This window comes from Orbicella franksi, chromosome 5, assembly GCF_964199315.1.
Source record: "Orbicella franksi chromosome 5, jaOrbFran1.1, whole genome shotgun sequence".
Classification (NCBI taxonomy): domain Eukaryota; kingdom Metazoa; phylum Cnidaria; class Anthozoa; order Scleractinia; family Merulinidae; genus Orbicella; species Orbicella franksi.
This window is the reverse complement of record NC_138149.1, coordinates 20,497,401-20,513,256: the sequence shown is the minus strand read 5'-3', so window position 1 is coordinate 20,513,256 and position 15,856 is coordinate 20,497,401. Positions and strand designations below refer to the sequence as shown.

General features: G+C 38.3%; 3 protein-coding genes and 1 non-coding gene across 6 annotated transcripts; 1 reads left to right on the top strand and 3 right to left on the bottom strand.

Moving 5' to 3' along the window:
• Positions 1-319: 319 nt before the first annotated feature.
• On the bottom strand, positions 320-3,368 carry LOC145486941 (uncharacterized). 2 transcript variants are annotated; one of them, XM_081465647.1, is made up of 3 exons: positions 3,232-3,368; positions 2,722-2,791; positions 320-2,596 (listed from the first exon to the last, which is right to left on the bottom strand). In XM_081465647.1, exons 2-3 carry the CDS (start codon positions 2,777-2,779, stop codon positions 723-725), a joined length of 1,932 nt encoding a protein of 643 aa, XP_081321773.1. In that variant the 5' UTR covers positions 2,780-2,791; positions 3,232-3,368; the 3' UTR covers positions 320-722. The 2 variants fall into 2 exon arrangements, with proteins under 2 accessions (XP_081321773.1, XP_081321774.1); XM_081465648.1 differs by lacking the exon at positions 3,232-3,368 and adding an exon at positions 2,879-3,040.
• Positions 3,369-5,645: 2,277 nt separating this feature from the next.
• Positions 5,646-9,580, bottom strand: LOC145487035 (uncharacterized). The gene is made up of 3 exons (XM_081465740.1): positions 9,102-9,580; positions 8,468-8,573; positions 5,646-8,142 (listed from the first exon to the last, which is right to left on the bottom strand). The coding sequence occupies exons 2-3, from the start codon at positions 8,538-8,540 to the stop codon at positions 6,098-6,100; spliced, it is 2,118 nt and encodes a 705-aa protein (XP_081321866.1). The 5' UTR covers positions 8,541-8,573; positions 9,102-9,580; the 3' UTR covers positions 5,646-6,097.
• A 1,643-nt stretch (positions 9,581-11,223) lies between these two features.
• LOC145487036 (uncharacterized) lies at positions 11,224-15,569 on the bottom strand. 2 transcript variants are annotated; one of them, XM_081465742.1, is made up of 3 exons: positions 14,712-15,569; positions 14,093-14,174; positions 11,224-12,615 (listed from the first exon to the last, which is right to left on the bottom strand). In XM_081465742.1, the coding sequence occupies exons 2-3, from the start codon at positions 14,151-14,153 to the stop codon at positions 11,453-11,455; spliced, it is 1,224 nt and encodes a 407-aa protein (XP_081321868.1). In that variant the 5' UTR covers positions 14,154-14,174; positions 14,712-15,569; the 3' UTR covers positions 11,224-11,452. The 2 variants fall into 2 exon arrangements, with proteins under 2 accessions (XP_081321868.1, XP_081321867.1); XM_081465741.1 differs by having other exon boundaries at positions 14,093-15,569.
• Positions 15,526-15,598, top strand: Trnar-ucg (transfer RNA arginine (anticodon UCG)). The gene has a single exon. It is a non-coding gene; the product is annotated as a tRNA-Arg (tRNA).
• Positions 15,599-15,856: the final 258 nt, after the last annotated feature.

Here is a 15,856-nt window from a genome sequence, read left to right as displayed (position 1 = left end):
ATCGTGTTCTTTAAAATTTCATAAAGCTTATAATAAAGCTTATAAATTTCTAATTTATACGCTCAAGATAAGCTGGTGAATGATGATTGATGATGATTAATCTCTACTTGTAGTGCGAAATCAAAAATATAACCCAGCTATCCCTAGCTCGTTGAGTGTGAAATAAAAATCCCACGATTATATTAAAGAACATATCGTAGTTCTGTATCTCTAGAAACGATGCTGATTTCAATTCTCCATGCGTTACATGCTTTCTCTATTAATTAAGTGACCTGTTCATAGGGATCAAGGGCAGATCTTTGCCCTTAATTTACACTAATCTCGCTTTATCTTGATACTTTTTGAACAAATATACAAAATTAAACACAATTATCACATGGCAAGAAAGTATTGAGGCAGATCCGGACGTTCTGATTGGTTCTTTCTTGGATGAGATTTTGCCACACGCAACGTTTCCATAGAAACCGTCATAAGCCGTGTATTTTTTGTTTTTGAAAGCTGACGAATTCAAGGTTGGGGAGCCATATAATAAGCTACTTATTAACCTAGCTTGCTCGAGCCGTATTGCGAAATATTGACCCGTCCTTGGACCAATATCCCCCAGTACGGCCCTCGCACTCGGTTAGTAGGAGGTTAATACAGTTTGTCGTGGAAACAATTTATCTAAGATCTTAGATTTAGGCCAAAAGTAACGAGGTTTTATTTTATGTGTGACGGGATGTTCAACCATTCTTGGCTTTGCTCGCTTTATCATGGATTGTTTTAGATTCGTTAGGAAGCAAATGCGAATTGCCTATTCCCTTTAAGACTTTTCCCCTCCTGAATGCAAGTGAACGTTCATTGTTCAAATCTTCGAAATTTATGGCGTCTTCATCCTTGGATAAGACAGAAGCCATTCCCATCGTGTTGGAGGCAACTGGCAGACGTAGTCCATGTTCTAAATTATTATCAAGTTCAAGACGAGACACTTTTGATATGACAGGGCTCCCTGTTGATCGAAAGTTAGACCGTAACTTTAACATACGATTTAGATCCGGGTTATTTTGCACTGGAAGGTTGACGCCTCTTGCCATATTGTCACTAATTTCTTCCATAACCATATTATGACCCACTGGTTGACGCAGTGGCAAACGCCTTTCATTGGCTTCATCCCGCTCAATGAAGTTGCCTTCCTGGCTTGAAATGTCTTGCTCCTCTTCTTCACCTTCAGTATACATCCGCTGAGTTGGGTTTGCCGTGTGCTCTAACACGGATGACGATATTGGGGTGTCAAATCCGCCAGCTCTTTGCAGAAGTGAACCTCCACGCTGGGATGCTTGTAAGACAGAGTTTTGAAGTTGAGAACTTCTTGATGTTGGCGAGCTGATTGACGTGGCAGACATAGTTGCCATTCTAAGGGGGCTTCCGATAAGCCCGGACCTGTCTATGGGAGAACGACCCCCGAAAAAGGACGAGGCGGGGGAGTTGACTATTGACTGACTGGACATCGGTGCTATGGCACCGTTGTCTAACATTTGTGCATGAATAGGTTGTTCCGACGCCAAAGGTGATCTCATATTACCTTGGAACATGTTCATGGCACCTAATTGCCCCATACCGATACCTTGGCTGGGTTCTGGTAGGACTGGAGAACTCTGAAGACCATTGTTAAGTTGAGAAAGGCTATTTCTTCCTGCGAAGTCAGCAAATCCTTCGTTACCTTCGCTTTCTTCGCGGTTGTTTGCAAGAAGAAACTCTTGCATCATTTCGTTTAAAACTGAATTTCTGTCTGAACTTCCTAAGGCCTGACCTAGAATTTGATGAATAAGGTGCGAGCTGCTTTGAGTCGGCATAGGTCCAAATCCATTGAGTCCTTCGCCATTTAAAGCATCGTTAAGACTCCCGAAATCACCAGGCGTTCTTTGACCATACAACTTTGCCTTCAATGACTTTAACAAAGGAACCATTTTGAGACCGTGGCGATGTTTCCTATGCATATTTAGAAAGGGATTACCATCCCAGTTGTCAGACACGCCTCTACCGTTGAACTGCGACTCTGTAGGATCTTCCAAGTTATCCATGAAAGACATGCGATTGTTGAATCCGCGATTAAGCTTGTTAATTAGCACCTTTCTTAACCATGGTATCATTTTGGTTGGCCATATCATTGCCTTCTTGGAATGGTGCATGTCTTTGCAGGCCTCGCTCTTTCTTGAAATATTGAAAAGCTCGCATAACATTTGACGAATGACAGCTTTTTGTTTCTTTTCATCTTTGTTAGTTTTCTTGTGTCGAGTTTTATTGATTTCTGTGTGTGTCGTGTTGCTACTTACAGTTTCATTTAGAGCTTGCTTAGAGATTGGCGAATGCTTTGTCTGATCCTTTTGCTTTGTTTCTTTCTGTGTTTCAAAGTTTTTAATTTTGGAGATTAGTTTAACACCCTTCGGATCTTCGTCTTTCTCGGCTGTAGCATTTATCACACGTGACTCATGTTTGTCTGTCTCCTTATCGACTTTTTTGGTGTAGTTTTCCATTGTAGACAGACTGCTGTTGTTTTCCTGGAAAAATCGAGTCAATTTGTTTGCTCTTACGATTTTCTCTTCGTGATTCCGAAGCCCTATAAACAAATAAATTATATATCGGTTTACAATGAGCAGTTATATTTCCTTTATCTAGGAGTATCGACCAACGTTCATTTGTTTTCGAGACAAAATAGCTAGATGTACACTGTAGAATTCTTACCATTGCAAAGCAGTCCATGTAAGGAAATCAAAACAGCTGTTGTTAACATAAACTTCATTCTAACTGTTTCCTGCAAAAATAAAAGCGAAAGAGAAAATCAGTAATCAATTAGCTACTCGACAGACGATGGTCTTCACCCGCAGTCAACTGCAGTTACCGTGTAATATATCAATAGTGGCTGAGTAAGCGGTATTTAGGAAGGTTGTCGTTTGTCGTATTTTGAAGATCAGTTGGCTACTTTACAGCGGAAAAATCGAAACGCGCACGAGGTTATCAAAATCGTAAACCTTCAAATTTTAATAGAACCTTAAAACCCTACTTAAATTAAGGATAATAAACTAAATCTAAACTTATCATATCTGGAAAATTAGCTTCTTGTATTAGCAAATTCAGTTAAAGAGAGAAGTTGAGATGCTCTGATCAGATAAGAATAACTTAATTACTAATAAATAAAAATAGGTAACATTTGTCCATCATTACCATCGTGATACAAGGAAGTATCTTTCTTACCTTTAATATCAGTGGAACGACAAGTCATTCGTGCTACTACATGTTACAAATTATTGCTCCAACAGCAGGCCATTTAAAGAAAATTCAATGGGCATCGAAAACCATTTTGAAGCCATGATTATTATCAGAACGTCTGTGGTCGTAATATGATGATGGTATTTGCTGTCAACTCAAATGATGTAAGAGGCACACCATTAGTTATGCATGGGTTAGTTGGTTTCTTCGCTTGCCATTGGTGTTTTGAGGTTTTTATATAGGTTAGAAAACGCGTACTTTATCTTTGTTTGTTTATGTGTGAAATTTCTTTTTTATGCAATGTATATCGAGAACATTCAAAATCAGAAAAGCAGAACGCGCAGGTAGGCAAATTTCTTTTAAATTGACAACCAATTCAAGAATAAATCACTTTAATCTGAATAGCGAAAGGACAAAATCTGAAACTCACGCCACATTCTAACTTAGCCCGCATTGGCTCATTCACGACAAAAGGGAGGTACGTTTTTAAATTAAATGTGGAAAGGTCCGTGAAATGTTGACTTAGTTGGTATCTACTCGACCACCAATACACAGCAAAGACAGGCCTGATGGTTCATTAAGCAACCTGTTACCTTTTGAAATTTAAAAAGACGCCATTTCGTAAAATAAGATAATTTGTTCTGGAATTAGATGTTAAAATTCTATTTGAAATAGATACACGGTATCTTGGGCTATCTGATTTTATTAGGAAATAAGAGAACAAAAACGAAATATCACGAGCAAGCCGTTCTAGTCTTGTGATGTCAAGAAATTTCCCGGTCACGAATTAGATAATAAAAGAAACGAATCCTGCGTTTTCACTGGAACCAGAATATCGTCCTCGGATTGTAAATTAAAGGTTTTTTTAGTCCATCAGACCGTTAGTGATAGTTGTCATGGGAACCAATGTGAGAATAATAGTGGGCGTTCCCCGAATGTCTGCAGTAATAATCTCCTTCACATGATCTTAACTGCAAATTTCAGAGATAAATGAGGAGAAATTCCTAAACAGAGTTTGCATTTCCAAAATATAGCGAGGCAAAGTAGGTCATTGTGCAGTTAGGGTACCAGAATAGTGGGTGCTCTAGGCCTCTGGCCCGCCAGAGAAATGCCTCTAAAAATTAATGCTTATTCTCCTCATTCCTCTCTTGACTGGGTGTTTGAATTTGGAAAGTCTCTGCCACTTCTTCAAAGTGCCTTTTGTAACTGCACACTTGATTATCACATACATGTATTCCTCTTATTCAGAAACCAGGGGCGCCGACCTCCTCAATGTGTTCCATATTACATTGTTCTATATGCTCGAGACTCTACCTATCAAGTTTTTTTTCAAGTACAGTTCCTTAACAAACGTTGCCATTTGGAAAGTGGACATTCCTTCCCAAAACGATCCTTGGAAGGGAATATTTGGGGAAAGGTTCAAAGAAATCGTTTTGTTTATGAGGAATCACCTGAAAAAATGTTAACTTGAAGCCATTTTTAAAAGTTGCTTTCATTATTGGGACTCGATATATTTTTGGAGTGGCCTAAATATGCTCAATCTAACAAGTAAACTGCAGCAATCTTTGACGATTTAAGATGATAATGTATTACCCCGGACGGGGGCCACAAAATATCGGTATTTATTTGAGGGAAACAATTAAGAATTATTAAGATCCTGCGTTGGATACGAAGAGATAAATGAAAAACGAGATGCCGAGGGCCGCTAAGTTTGTGATAATCATCCCGACCACGTGTCCAACAAGGGTGTTTAGAATAATTATTTTAATCGACAAGACAACGTGGAAAGTTTGGTAAACAAAGTGATTTTGTGGTGCGTTATTCACTTTTGAGCTTAATCTCAGGAATATAAGCAAGATGAAAATTTTCTTCCAAATTAACCTTCCACAACCTCCTGAAAAGTCGTCTATATTCGGGGAAATTGTGACGAACGCCAAAGGGTAAGGAGAAGATCCGAAATAACAGCCTTGCTGAAGATTTTACGCCATGGGCAAGTCGGTAGATTAAGGAGTAGGTTCGGAGTTAATTGTGAAAATGTGTGACTTTCCGGGAACGCATCACCCATCATTTCCTTATTTCTGAGGTATTATCTCCACCAAATCTCTTGTTCTTTAATTCAAGCGATTTTCCGACGGAACTTTCCTTAACCTCCAAAAGAACTAAGCGACACTTACCGCGCTCATTTTTCCAGGTATGATGTCTGGTAACTGAGAATCAGTTCAGAAGGCTAGAAATGCATTGTCTTGATAGACAACACAACTCGTTCACGATGATGTACATAGTCGCTTCCGATAGCTTTAAATGGCCTCCGTTTTTCTTACACTGGGTAGTTTTATTTAAGAGAGAAAACGCCAGAAACGTTCAGTCTCTAAATAAAGGATACAAAGCATAAAAATATCTTCAATGTACATCTTCATTAACTCTACTAATATAAATATTGATTTAAAAATATCAAAGGCTTGTTCAAATGTTGATGAAATAAATATGTAAATCTGTTCCCTGTATTTTCATTAGATTAAAGAGGCTGGTAAGGATTTACAGCCTTGGTCTATGATGGGTTGATGTTAGCTGAACGGCCAACTAAATATTCGAAGGTTAAGCGCGTCTCTGAAATCCTTCCATTTAATTGTTTTAATTTTAAAAGTATGAAAAATCTCCTGTTTAAACGTACATGCTAATGAATATTCAGTAGTAAAAAGGATTGCTATGGTAACCTGTTGATCGTGTCTTTTTGTGCTGTCAATCGTTACCAGCCACCTTAACTTGACTATAGATGAAGCCGGCAGTTAAACATTAAGTGTATTTTAAAAAAACATTTTAAACTGCTCCTGACATAAAGTGCAAAGTTTCCCTAATACTTTGAATATGTCCTTTTATGATGATGATGATGATGATGATGATGATGATGATGATGATGACGTTTGTGATGTGGCCTGTGACGGATTGTATGTCTTTGCGACAAACGTTTATTATAGAACCTGTTCTTGGCATGCCAATGCTTTTTCTTCGAATTTGAAACTTCCTCGTCTACAGGATGGACTGTCTCGGAAAGTTCATGAATTGTTTTCAGCAGCTTTTTGACCTTTTCCTGAAGCACCCATGACCTCTTCATTGATGGTACCGAGTGCTTTTTGGAATAGGTGTTGTCTGACTTCATTAACTTCAGCATAGCTTTGATGGCAACTTCGACACTTTTCCTTGCCAGTGGATCCTTCACTTTGTTGAAAACCGCTCCAAGAACTCTAGAAGCTTCGAGGTAGTTTGTACTATCAGTTTCACCAGTGCTTGTTGTTGTATCTTTTGGATTAGCTTCCATTGCTGTACTGGTGACTGGTAGTTTTGCCGATGTTGAGTCAGTCACATCCATTCCAGCATTGCTGACTTCCTTTTCCAGATTTGTGTTAAGAACTCGATCACTACCTTTAACATTTCCAGGGATTTCTTGGTTTAACAGAGATGAAATAGAAAACGTAGGTAACGCTGATACTGTAGCTTTGTCGGTGTGTACTTCGAACATTCCTTCAGAAGAAGAGGTTATTTTTGGTACATCTATGGTCGGATGATAGTCCGAAATGCTCGGAATAGTTGCACTCTTTCCTAGTACACCCACTGGATCTATTTTCACACGATGAAACGCAGAGGCAGAGCCCGTTTGAACGAGCCTCAAATCGTCATTATTGAGTGTCTTCGTTGTTTTTTGGGAAATTTCCAGCGGACTGTTTCCGGGATCGGCGTTGAGCCCTTCAATATTGACTCTGCTGTTTTCCTTGGTTGAGGTCGACTTCGGATCGGTTCTGCCGTTTTCAATACCTTTTATTATGTTCTCGATGTTCTTTGTGTCGACATCCAGTAAAGAACTGCCTTCTTTATCACTTTTTTTCGGGGAGTCGACGAGCGATTCCTGAGCCCCTTTCGGGTCAGAAAACGTCAGTGGAAAGGAAAGATTAGTGTCAAAAGGTTCAGATATTTTGGCCTCTTTTTCACCGTATTTTCCAGAATGGCTTTTGTTGTTTGAAGCGGAACTGCTACGTTCATTCAAAGTGCTTTCAATTTTTCCTATGGTAGATGAGTCCAATTTTAGTGTTTTTCGTTGAGTGCTATTCATTTTGTCCATTTCGTATATGTCTTTTAACTTGTCAACCAATAACGTTAACAGTAGCTTTGTAACAACGTCCGATTTATTATTTTTCTTTTTTCGCTTACTCTTAGTGTGATGTCTTGATCGAAGAAAGGATAAATCTTTCAGGTTGTCGAAATCATTGATAGGCAGATCATTAAAATCCATATTTTCATTTGGTGGGAGGGATAGGCCCATACCTAGGTTTCCTGGCTGCGAGTGTGTCAACTTTTCTTCAAGTAGGGGATTATTAAATGCACTTAATCCAGAATTTCCAAACATTTGTGTTGACATTGTGTTCTCTTCCACTGGAGTGTTGACGCTGCTTAAGCCACCCATGGATGCCAAACTTTTGAGATTGCCAAACATCAGGTCTGATAGAACATCCTTTGTTAGTCCATTGGGTCCTGTTAAAGGGTTTCTTGCAACATTTTTGACATAATTCGGAACAGCTTCCAGTGGTCTCCCTAGGCCACTCTGGGCTGTTTCTCTGCTGATTTGTGGGACATAGTTGGAAAGCGGTATCTGTGGTCCTTTAGTTGTCTCCTGAATTGATGGCGACTGGGGCAATCCACGAAGCTGTTGGCTAAGCCTGTTCAACTGGTCAATTTGATTCTCAACCTGTTGAGCAGTTACCTCAGTACTTGATCCTGGGAGCCCACTATAGGCGAGCACTGATGGATTGTTGTCCGATATTGTGCCTGATAAAGGCATCTGCCGGATCCTCGGAGGAAGAATAAATTGTCGTGCAACCTCTGTTGTAGAATTACCATTTTGATCTAGGATAACGACATAATAGGTGGTTATTGGAAAAATGTATGAAAGAATAAATGCCAAATCTTTGAGCTCGATTTAAAAATGTGGTTTCCTTTGAGCCAATAAGTTTTAAAAAACTTTGCACGATGTTGACATTCAACGTAGAATTCAAGATTGATTCCGGACGGCACTAAAAACTGAATAATACCTCATCTGATAATTTCCACGTAACAGTCATGCTACACATTGCAGAATAGTTAGTTATTTTCGAAAACCGATGACTTCCCTATTCCAAAAAAACAAATTAACGCCAGTTTTTATTCAACAGATGGGTGAATTTTAACGTACCTGTTGTCATGGATGTTCCAGCAGCAATGTATAGTACCACGCTCAGAAGAAATATAATTTTGTTTTCTGTCATCGTTCAGTTAAGTAGCATGGTAGCTTTCGTCAACTATTAGAAAACATAGCAAGAAACAAGAAGATATTGAGCCAGTCTGGGTGTAATCAAGCACGAAACATATGAAGATGAACAACTCCTGAAAAGAAGCAAAATGGCTTCCTGTGCCTGTAGTTTTTTTGACACAAGATTTTTGACTCTTTTTCTTCACTGTCTCCTGTTGAACTATTTTAGCTAACTTAATTTGTAACAGGTATTTTTTAAGAACTCTCTTCAAAGGTCATTTTTCAAGAGCGATTTTTAAGCAAACAGGTAGAATATAGAGTTTACATCAGTGCCGCTGAGGCCAAGTGATCACAAACCTACTAAACCGAATCGAGTCAGAACTTCAATATTGGTCCTCATCCCACAGCCGAAATCTTCAAATCAGGTCCACTTCTATGTGTGCTCTTTTTCTACTGTTAGTATTTGATTTTACATAATCTAAAATTTTTCCTTAGTATCGAATAATAAATAAATGCACTTCTTTGGGATAAGGTGAATGGCTGTTGTGAAGAATCATAACATGGAGCTTTTTCTTACCTTGCCCAGTAATTAAGCTTTAACAGAAGTTTAAAGTGAAAATACAATTATTTCTCTTTCAATAGAACACTGGTCGGCCATATAACCAGCACAAATCTAGGAAACATTGGGTTCCTTGTTCTTGGAGATGTTGATGGAATGACGTCATACTCTATTTGCAGAGATTTTCTTCTTTGGCTTGGCAATGAATAATTAACTACTAAAACGTGTCTGTCGCCCAGGTCCAACAATGAAAACTACCATACCATTTGACGTTTTTAACAGAACTTAATACGCTTCTTGATTGTTCACTCAAGTCATGTGAGTGCTTTGCAAACCTCACCAACAATAAGGTACCCGCAAAACACAACGGATTTGACGGTATATTTGGTTAGCTTGCGCCTTGGCGCGAGAATCGTTGGGTTCTTAATTCTTTCACCGACTAATTGAAAAAAAAAATGATACAAGGTAGTCACTCAGCAATCACTTATAAATACAAGTGAAACAACAATGGAGCACATACGCTCTGATTTGATATGAATCCCTGTCTGATGGTGCAAACATCTCTGGAGGAAAAGGGCATACTTGATCAAACCAGGAGAACGTCTTGCTTTAGAGAATCAGGTAATTCATGATGGATAACGACTGTGTAATGAAGTTATCGAACACTGTCTTTTTTTCGCATGCATCGTTCTAAATTGGACGTTTACAAGTGCTATCGCTGATGTCTCTGACATGTGTTTTTGTCACTTTACTTGCCAATCATTTGAAACTAGTTACTAGTCTGAAGAAAGAGGTATTGAAGGGACACAGTATCAAGGTGATCAGGAACTACTTCAACTTTATCCTTACAGTATCTGAAGGACTTCTTAATTACCCCACAATGCACCTCTAATTTCTGGATGAAAATAGAGAATAAAATGCGCATAGAGAAGTCTCAAGATCTGAAAAGTAAACACAAATCTGGACAAGTTTCAGTATGGTATTTCCAAGTAAGGAGTGATTCCGCTCTGATAAATTTGAATTTCTGCCTGTTTACCGACACTGTTGTGATTTATTTTTAAAACTAATGCATTTTGTCGTCTCATCAATATCTCATGTCAGTTTATTTTAAATAAACTTTGTGGACTTCTCCATAAAGGATTAGAAAACAGTCCTAAGAAAATACGCGCGCTGATTGGTTAAAAATCGTGTTTCGATAACTCGATTGAAACACAGAACTAGCACGAGCTGTTAAAGTAATGATGGTGCGAGCAAAGAGAATTTTGATGATCAAAGTAAACAAGCTGTTTTTCCTCAGTTGTTTTCGTCTCGGTGTTTTCTAAAAGAAATAGAAAACATGTTCTCCGTGTTTCTATCGAGTTCTAGAAACACGAAAGGAAGTTTGGGAGAACTCGAAAAAGCTGTGGAAACAGCATTTCTCGTTCTCCCAAACTTCCTTTCGTGTTTCTATAACTCGATAGAAACACGGTACATGCTTTCTATTTCTTAAATGTAGTTTAATTGTCACTGACTAAACTAGAGGTATACAACTGATATTTGTGATGTTTTAATTTCGGTTATTTCGGTTAATTCTTGAGGAAAAGAAAAAGTTGTGTATTTTAACTTCACTTTATGAATGGCATTCGAAAGATCAAGATAAAACGACTGCTCAAATGGATATCATGAGAACGTCAGTAAATGGCAGCTTAAAAATGCATTTGGCTGAGATCGTCTCCTTGTCCCTTCTCTATCCTCTCTAAGATTGAAATTATAAGAATAATTATGACGCTTTTGCTATTAGTGTTCACTTCAAAGTAGTTTAACAGCGCAGGTCCAATTTTCATGAAGTTTGTTTATTATGGATTACTCAATAAACATAAAAAAGTTAAATATAAGGTAATGGAGACGATTTGGGGAATTTGGTCTTCATACGATCGATGTCTCCCTTTGCACATTTTTCTGACCTCTTACACAAATCGTAAGGAAACTAACACGCTTCTACAGTGTAGCATTCGAACAGTTTCGAAGAGTCCATATATATTGTTTACGAGTAAATTTGTTTAAAAAATGTTTGTTTGTAGTGATCAGTGCGCTTAGCTACACCTAGCTAGTTCACAGACTTGACACTTAAACTGAAAGAAGCAAACATTTTCAAGGTGTTTATAATTCATCTTTACTCCTGTATTTTATATTAAAAATATTAAATAAAGTTCCAGATCTGCCTTTTTGGCTTTTTAAGTATCTGTTAGAGACCTGAATCAAGTCTTGTTTTAATTCATGAAATTAAAACAGGAAACATTGCAAAATTGACATATCAACTACTATTCACCAGCAAGTCCCTGGTTTGGTCCACCTTACTGAATGTTCAGTTACAAACGTACGGTCTTCTTTTAATCTTCTACTTCTAATTTTGAAGTTGAATGAGATCTTTTTCCAGATACTGAATCATTAGGAATTGATGGTATAATGTCTTGCTTAATTCCCTGACTTGGGTCAATGTGTATTCTTACGTCAGGAATAGCTTGATGGGTTTTATTTGCCTGTTTGTTTGATGTGGAGAATGTCGTCTTGGCCTTCTGGTCAAATGACTTGTGTTTTGTTCGCGCTTTCTGCTTGTGGGAAATGGTTTCTCCTCTCCTGGAAAAAAATGAGCCTCCTCCCCACGTTCGTCCCCTCATTCGACCCATTCCATTCATAATCATACCCATGCCATTCGTCATACCATGCATTCCATTCATACCTCCCATTCCATTCATACCTCTCATTCCACTCATTGGCTTAAGTCCATTTTCGCTTTCCATAAGGTTGATGACTCCATTGTTGTTAGGTCCACCGAATGATAATCCAGGTACGTTAGTCATTCCACCACCAAAATCAGAGTAGCCCTTATTCTCCGTTCCTCCTGCTCCTTCTCCTCCTCCTCCTCCTCCTCCTCCTCCTCCTCCCATAATCTGGGAGAGTCCACCAAACATTAATCGCTCAAACATTCCAGGTCTCGTCGCTTGTTCACCATTACTTCCCTTCGAATTCTGGTTCATTGGTATTACTATAGGTTTAATTTCATTCCCAGCCATGTCATTCTGCATGTCATTTGGCTTATTGCTCTCCAAATCATCTTGCACGTTGTTTTGCATATCAGGTTGCATCTCATCCTGCATGTCGCTCATGGGTGATGTCGGGTTGATTATGCCATTTGATGATTGCTGTACTATTTGCGTTTGGAGTGGAGTAATCCTCCGACCGTTCACTCTGATGTCATTGGTTAACTGATTCATGATGGACATCAGCTTCTGTTGTGATAAGCCTCCTGCTCCGTCAACATAAGAAGCTACGTCTTGCTGATTGTTACTCCAGGGAATTCTTCCTAGACTATCGTCTAGCTTATTCTTTATCAGAGAACTGCTCGCCTCGTTGTATGCCAATTGCTTACGAGATGGAGTTTTCTCGTCGAGAGGTTCCTGCTTTATTCCGAAGATTCTGTGTTTGCCTCTGGACACAACTTTTCCATGTGACTTCGGGTTGATTCTCTTTCTTTGGGTATGACGAGCAGTTTCTAAAAGTGAGAACGTTGATTCGTTTGTAAGCTGCTATGACTGAAGCAAGAAATGCATTAAATAAAAATCAGATCAACCTGAAATGTATGCAACCGAATAATGCGACCTTTGGGCCCGTACGCATACAAATAGGCAAATGTCAGTGTTAATTTTGCGAAAAAATCTGTGCCCACCGTGATTTTTTTCCTACCAAATTTTGTCGAACCTTACCAAACTTAAAGGGCGCCGGCCTCCTGCTTCGAAGCAGGAAAAAGTTTTGCCAGCTGAGAAAACTGTCAGATTTTTAAATTTACACGCCGTGATGTGAAGGAAAACGTCAATAAAGTAAATTTGATCTCGCTTTGAACTCTCTCGTTATGTGATTGACACTCTGTGGTCAATAAAATTTTAATGTTTTTGAGTGCACCCACGTTTACCAAATTGAAAATATGACAATTTTTGCTAAGAGCTTTGGCAGGGCCATATGGCAGAGCCAAACAAATTTTGTTAGCCTAGAGCGTACGGGCCCTTTGTTTCCATGTTTTAGTCCGTTATTTTGTCAAGAATATCAAGATCTGAGATCTTGATATTCACCTCCGAAAATGATACTTAAACTGTTCATTATACTTCGCCTAAGGCTCAGTAAAACACTGCGACTCCCTCTCGACAAGTATGCACCATTGTTATACAGCTGGAGTTTATGAGTTTATTTGAATCTAACGCGCGCTCTTATTTGTTGATTATGGTCACGTGGCAATGGTTTAATCTAAATGTCGCCCGCTCTCCCGCTTGCTAGAAGTTACTTTGACAGGGGGGTAATTCCTCTTGCTTTATTACTATTTAAATCCAGCTACATAATAGAAAACTTAACTTCTGTTCCCAAGCGAAAAAAGATAGTTTTGTTTTCCTTCGAACATCGATATTTCCAGAGAAGAAGCGAATAACTGACGTGAATAACTGTTAAATACAGCAGAGCTCTGATGACTCGGTATCGTAAAATCAAAACCAACGTTATCACATCACACCAATAATCACAAGATTTATTCTTTATCAGTAGGTAGCGAGCCGTTGGGAAACGTGAAAGAAGCGTATTTGCGTGAGTGATTATTGGCTATAGTTTGCTCCTTAGTTGTTGAATAGCAGCATTATAATACGTTGTCCGTGTTATGTATGAACCAGTTACAAAGATCACAGTTAAACAAAAGCGTCTCTGTACTGAACAAAAATGTCGATTATACTGTAATATGTTTTTCATGAGCTTAAAAAGCGCTTAAACTAAGAACGCGTTTAATGTTTTGTATAGAAAGAGCGACAGTATATGATAAATTGACACGGTTGTTCATAAAAAGACTTTTTTCATGGTACTTATTACTGCTCTCATGATCATGTGTAAAGCCAGCAAGATATCAAAATATTTTTTTCCTCTGTACTTATTTCTAAAATGGACCGAACATTATTCACAGGCAGATCATATGGTTGATGGAGTGTAATATTAACCTGCTGTTTGAGACAAGGAGAGTATTATCGCCAGAGCGACAATGAAGGTACTTGCATTCATCACAAGATAAAGGAGGACACTCTGAAAGACAAAGACAAAAAGGAAGTAAAAATGGAACACCATCAAAATAGGATATCTTTGAATTAAAACACTGTGTATTACTTAAGTATCAGTCTAAAACGAATCAGTGTATTTCCGTCAGATATTTTCGTCTTTTCCTAGAATAGTTCATTTTGATTCTTTAGAAGACCCAGAACTAGGGAAAATAATTCATTATCTTTTGAATTGAAGGCCAAAATTCTCGTTAGCCGGCCGTCTAAGGTTACTCAATAATAATTTGATTTCTAGTTTCAAGCGGCGTTACTTCAGAAACCCCGTGAGGGAATCTACAATGTAAACGTCAAAGAACACAATCGAAAACAATAGAATTAGTCGGTTAAATTAAGAATAAGTTGTCTAGTATCAATTTCACGGCTTTTAACAAAACACTTTCAGGGGAACAAGGAAACGTTTTTCCCACCTTACAAAATGGTCTTCCCATCAAATATTATTTTACCATGGCTAAGAACAATAGAATAAATAAACAGTGGACGAGTCATCCTTATTCGTGAGACTTACCTGCAGTTCAAGTCGTTATCACTTTCAAGGAACCCTTGCAACGAGTTGTTCTGTAAAGCGAGTTAATCACATCAGAATTTGGTAGAAACTTTTTAGGTAAAGTCTTATTTTTCCTGTCTTGTTCTTCACTTTTCCGACTAGATCAGGCCATTTATAATTTATCACCGAGAAAATGTCAAGTGGCCAGTTGCCTAATTTCAACTATCTGAAGAACCTTTTGCTGGTGCGTGGTTCTATCTGACACGACCTCTATGCAAGCAAAATCAAGGTTAAAACTAACCTGGATGTGGGTGAAATTTCCGTGCTATTCCCAGTCTTTCCCTTCTCCTTGTTCTAGAGGTGTTGTTATAGGGCTGTTTGATTTGTTTTACCTTTGTAATAAGTTTTCTTTCAAAGATCCCTTTGTGACTGATTGCAATGCTTCTTTCAAGCGATATGAAAAAATAAATCAAAATATGTTTTTCCTACCACAAAATTAGCGAAATGAATATGTTAAACATCTGAACACATTTTAAACATCCTTCTATCCCACGCCTGCTACACAGGCTAACGAAGATCAATTAAATAGTACATCAACAATTATTTCTCACCTTCCGATATAAATAGAGTCTCTTCAAAGCTGTTTTACTTTCATTTGCTATCATGGGCAAGAAAAGAGTTGATTACTAACCTTCCGGCCATTTTTAATAATATTCTTCAAGTTTTAAACAGCTTCTCACTTCGCCACCTTCTCCCTTCAGTACGCAGGAGTGACAGGAGATCATCTGAAGGGCCTTTTGGTTATTCAACCATTATTCAACCCCGGCATTGTCTCGGCCTCGTGGCCTAATGGATAAGGCGTCTGACTTCGGATCAGAAGATTCCAAGTTCGAGTCCTAGCGGGGTCTTCGTGTTTTTTAAAACTATAGAAGGGATCCTGTTGAAAAAAAAACTACATTTTTTTTTTTTTGACAACACTAATAGCAATATATGATCAAAAGTGAAGGAGATATAGATAAATTTTTTAACTTCTTCCAAGGTTCGAGTCCTGGTTGGGTCGTCTTTTTTTTTTTTTTCTCATACTGTAAAAGAGCTCGTACGTACTGAAAAAAAAAACTATTTCTTTCACCTAATAACAATGTACGATCGAAAAGTGAAGAAGATTG

Coding starts and splice junctions, on each gene's coding strand:
- LOC145486941 (XM_081465647.1), bottom strand. CDS start 2,779: ATGAAGTTTATGTTAACAACAGCTGTTTTGATTTCCTTACATGGACTG. Junction 2,597..2,721: donor ACATGGACTGCTTTGCAATG/GTAAGAATTCTA, acceptor ATTTGTTTATAG/GGCTTCGGAATCACGAAGAG.
- LOC145487035 (XM_081465740.1), bottom strand. CDS start 8,540: ATGACAGAAAACAAAATTATATTTCTTCTGAGCGTGGTACTATACATT. Junction 8,143..8,467: donor TGGAACATCCATGACAACAG/GTACGTTAAAAT, acceptor TCGTTATCCTAG/ATCAAAATGGTAATTCTACA.
- LOC145487036 (XM_081465741.1), bottom strand. CDS start 14,216: ATGGTGTTCCATTTTTACTTCCTTTTTGTCTTTGTCTTTCAGAGTGTC. Junction 12,616..14,092: donor CTCCTTGTCTCAAACAGCAG/GTTAATATTACA, acceptor TCTCACTTTTAG/AAACTGCTCGTCATACCCAA.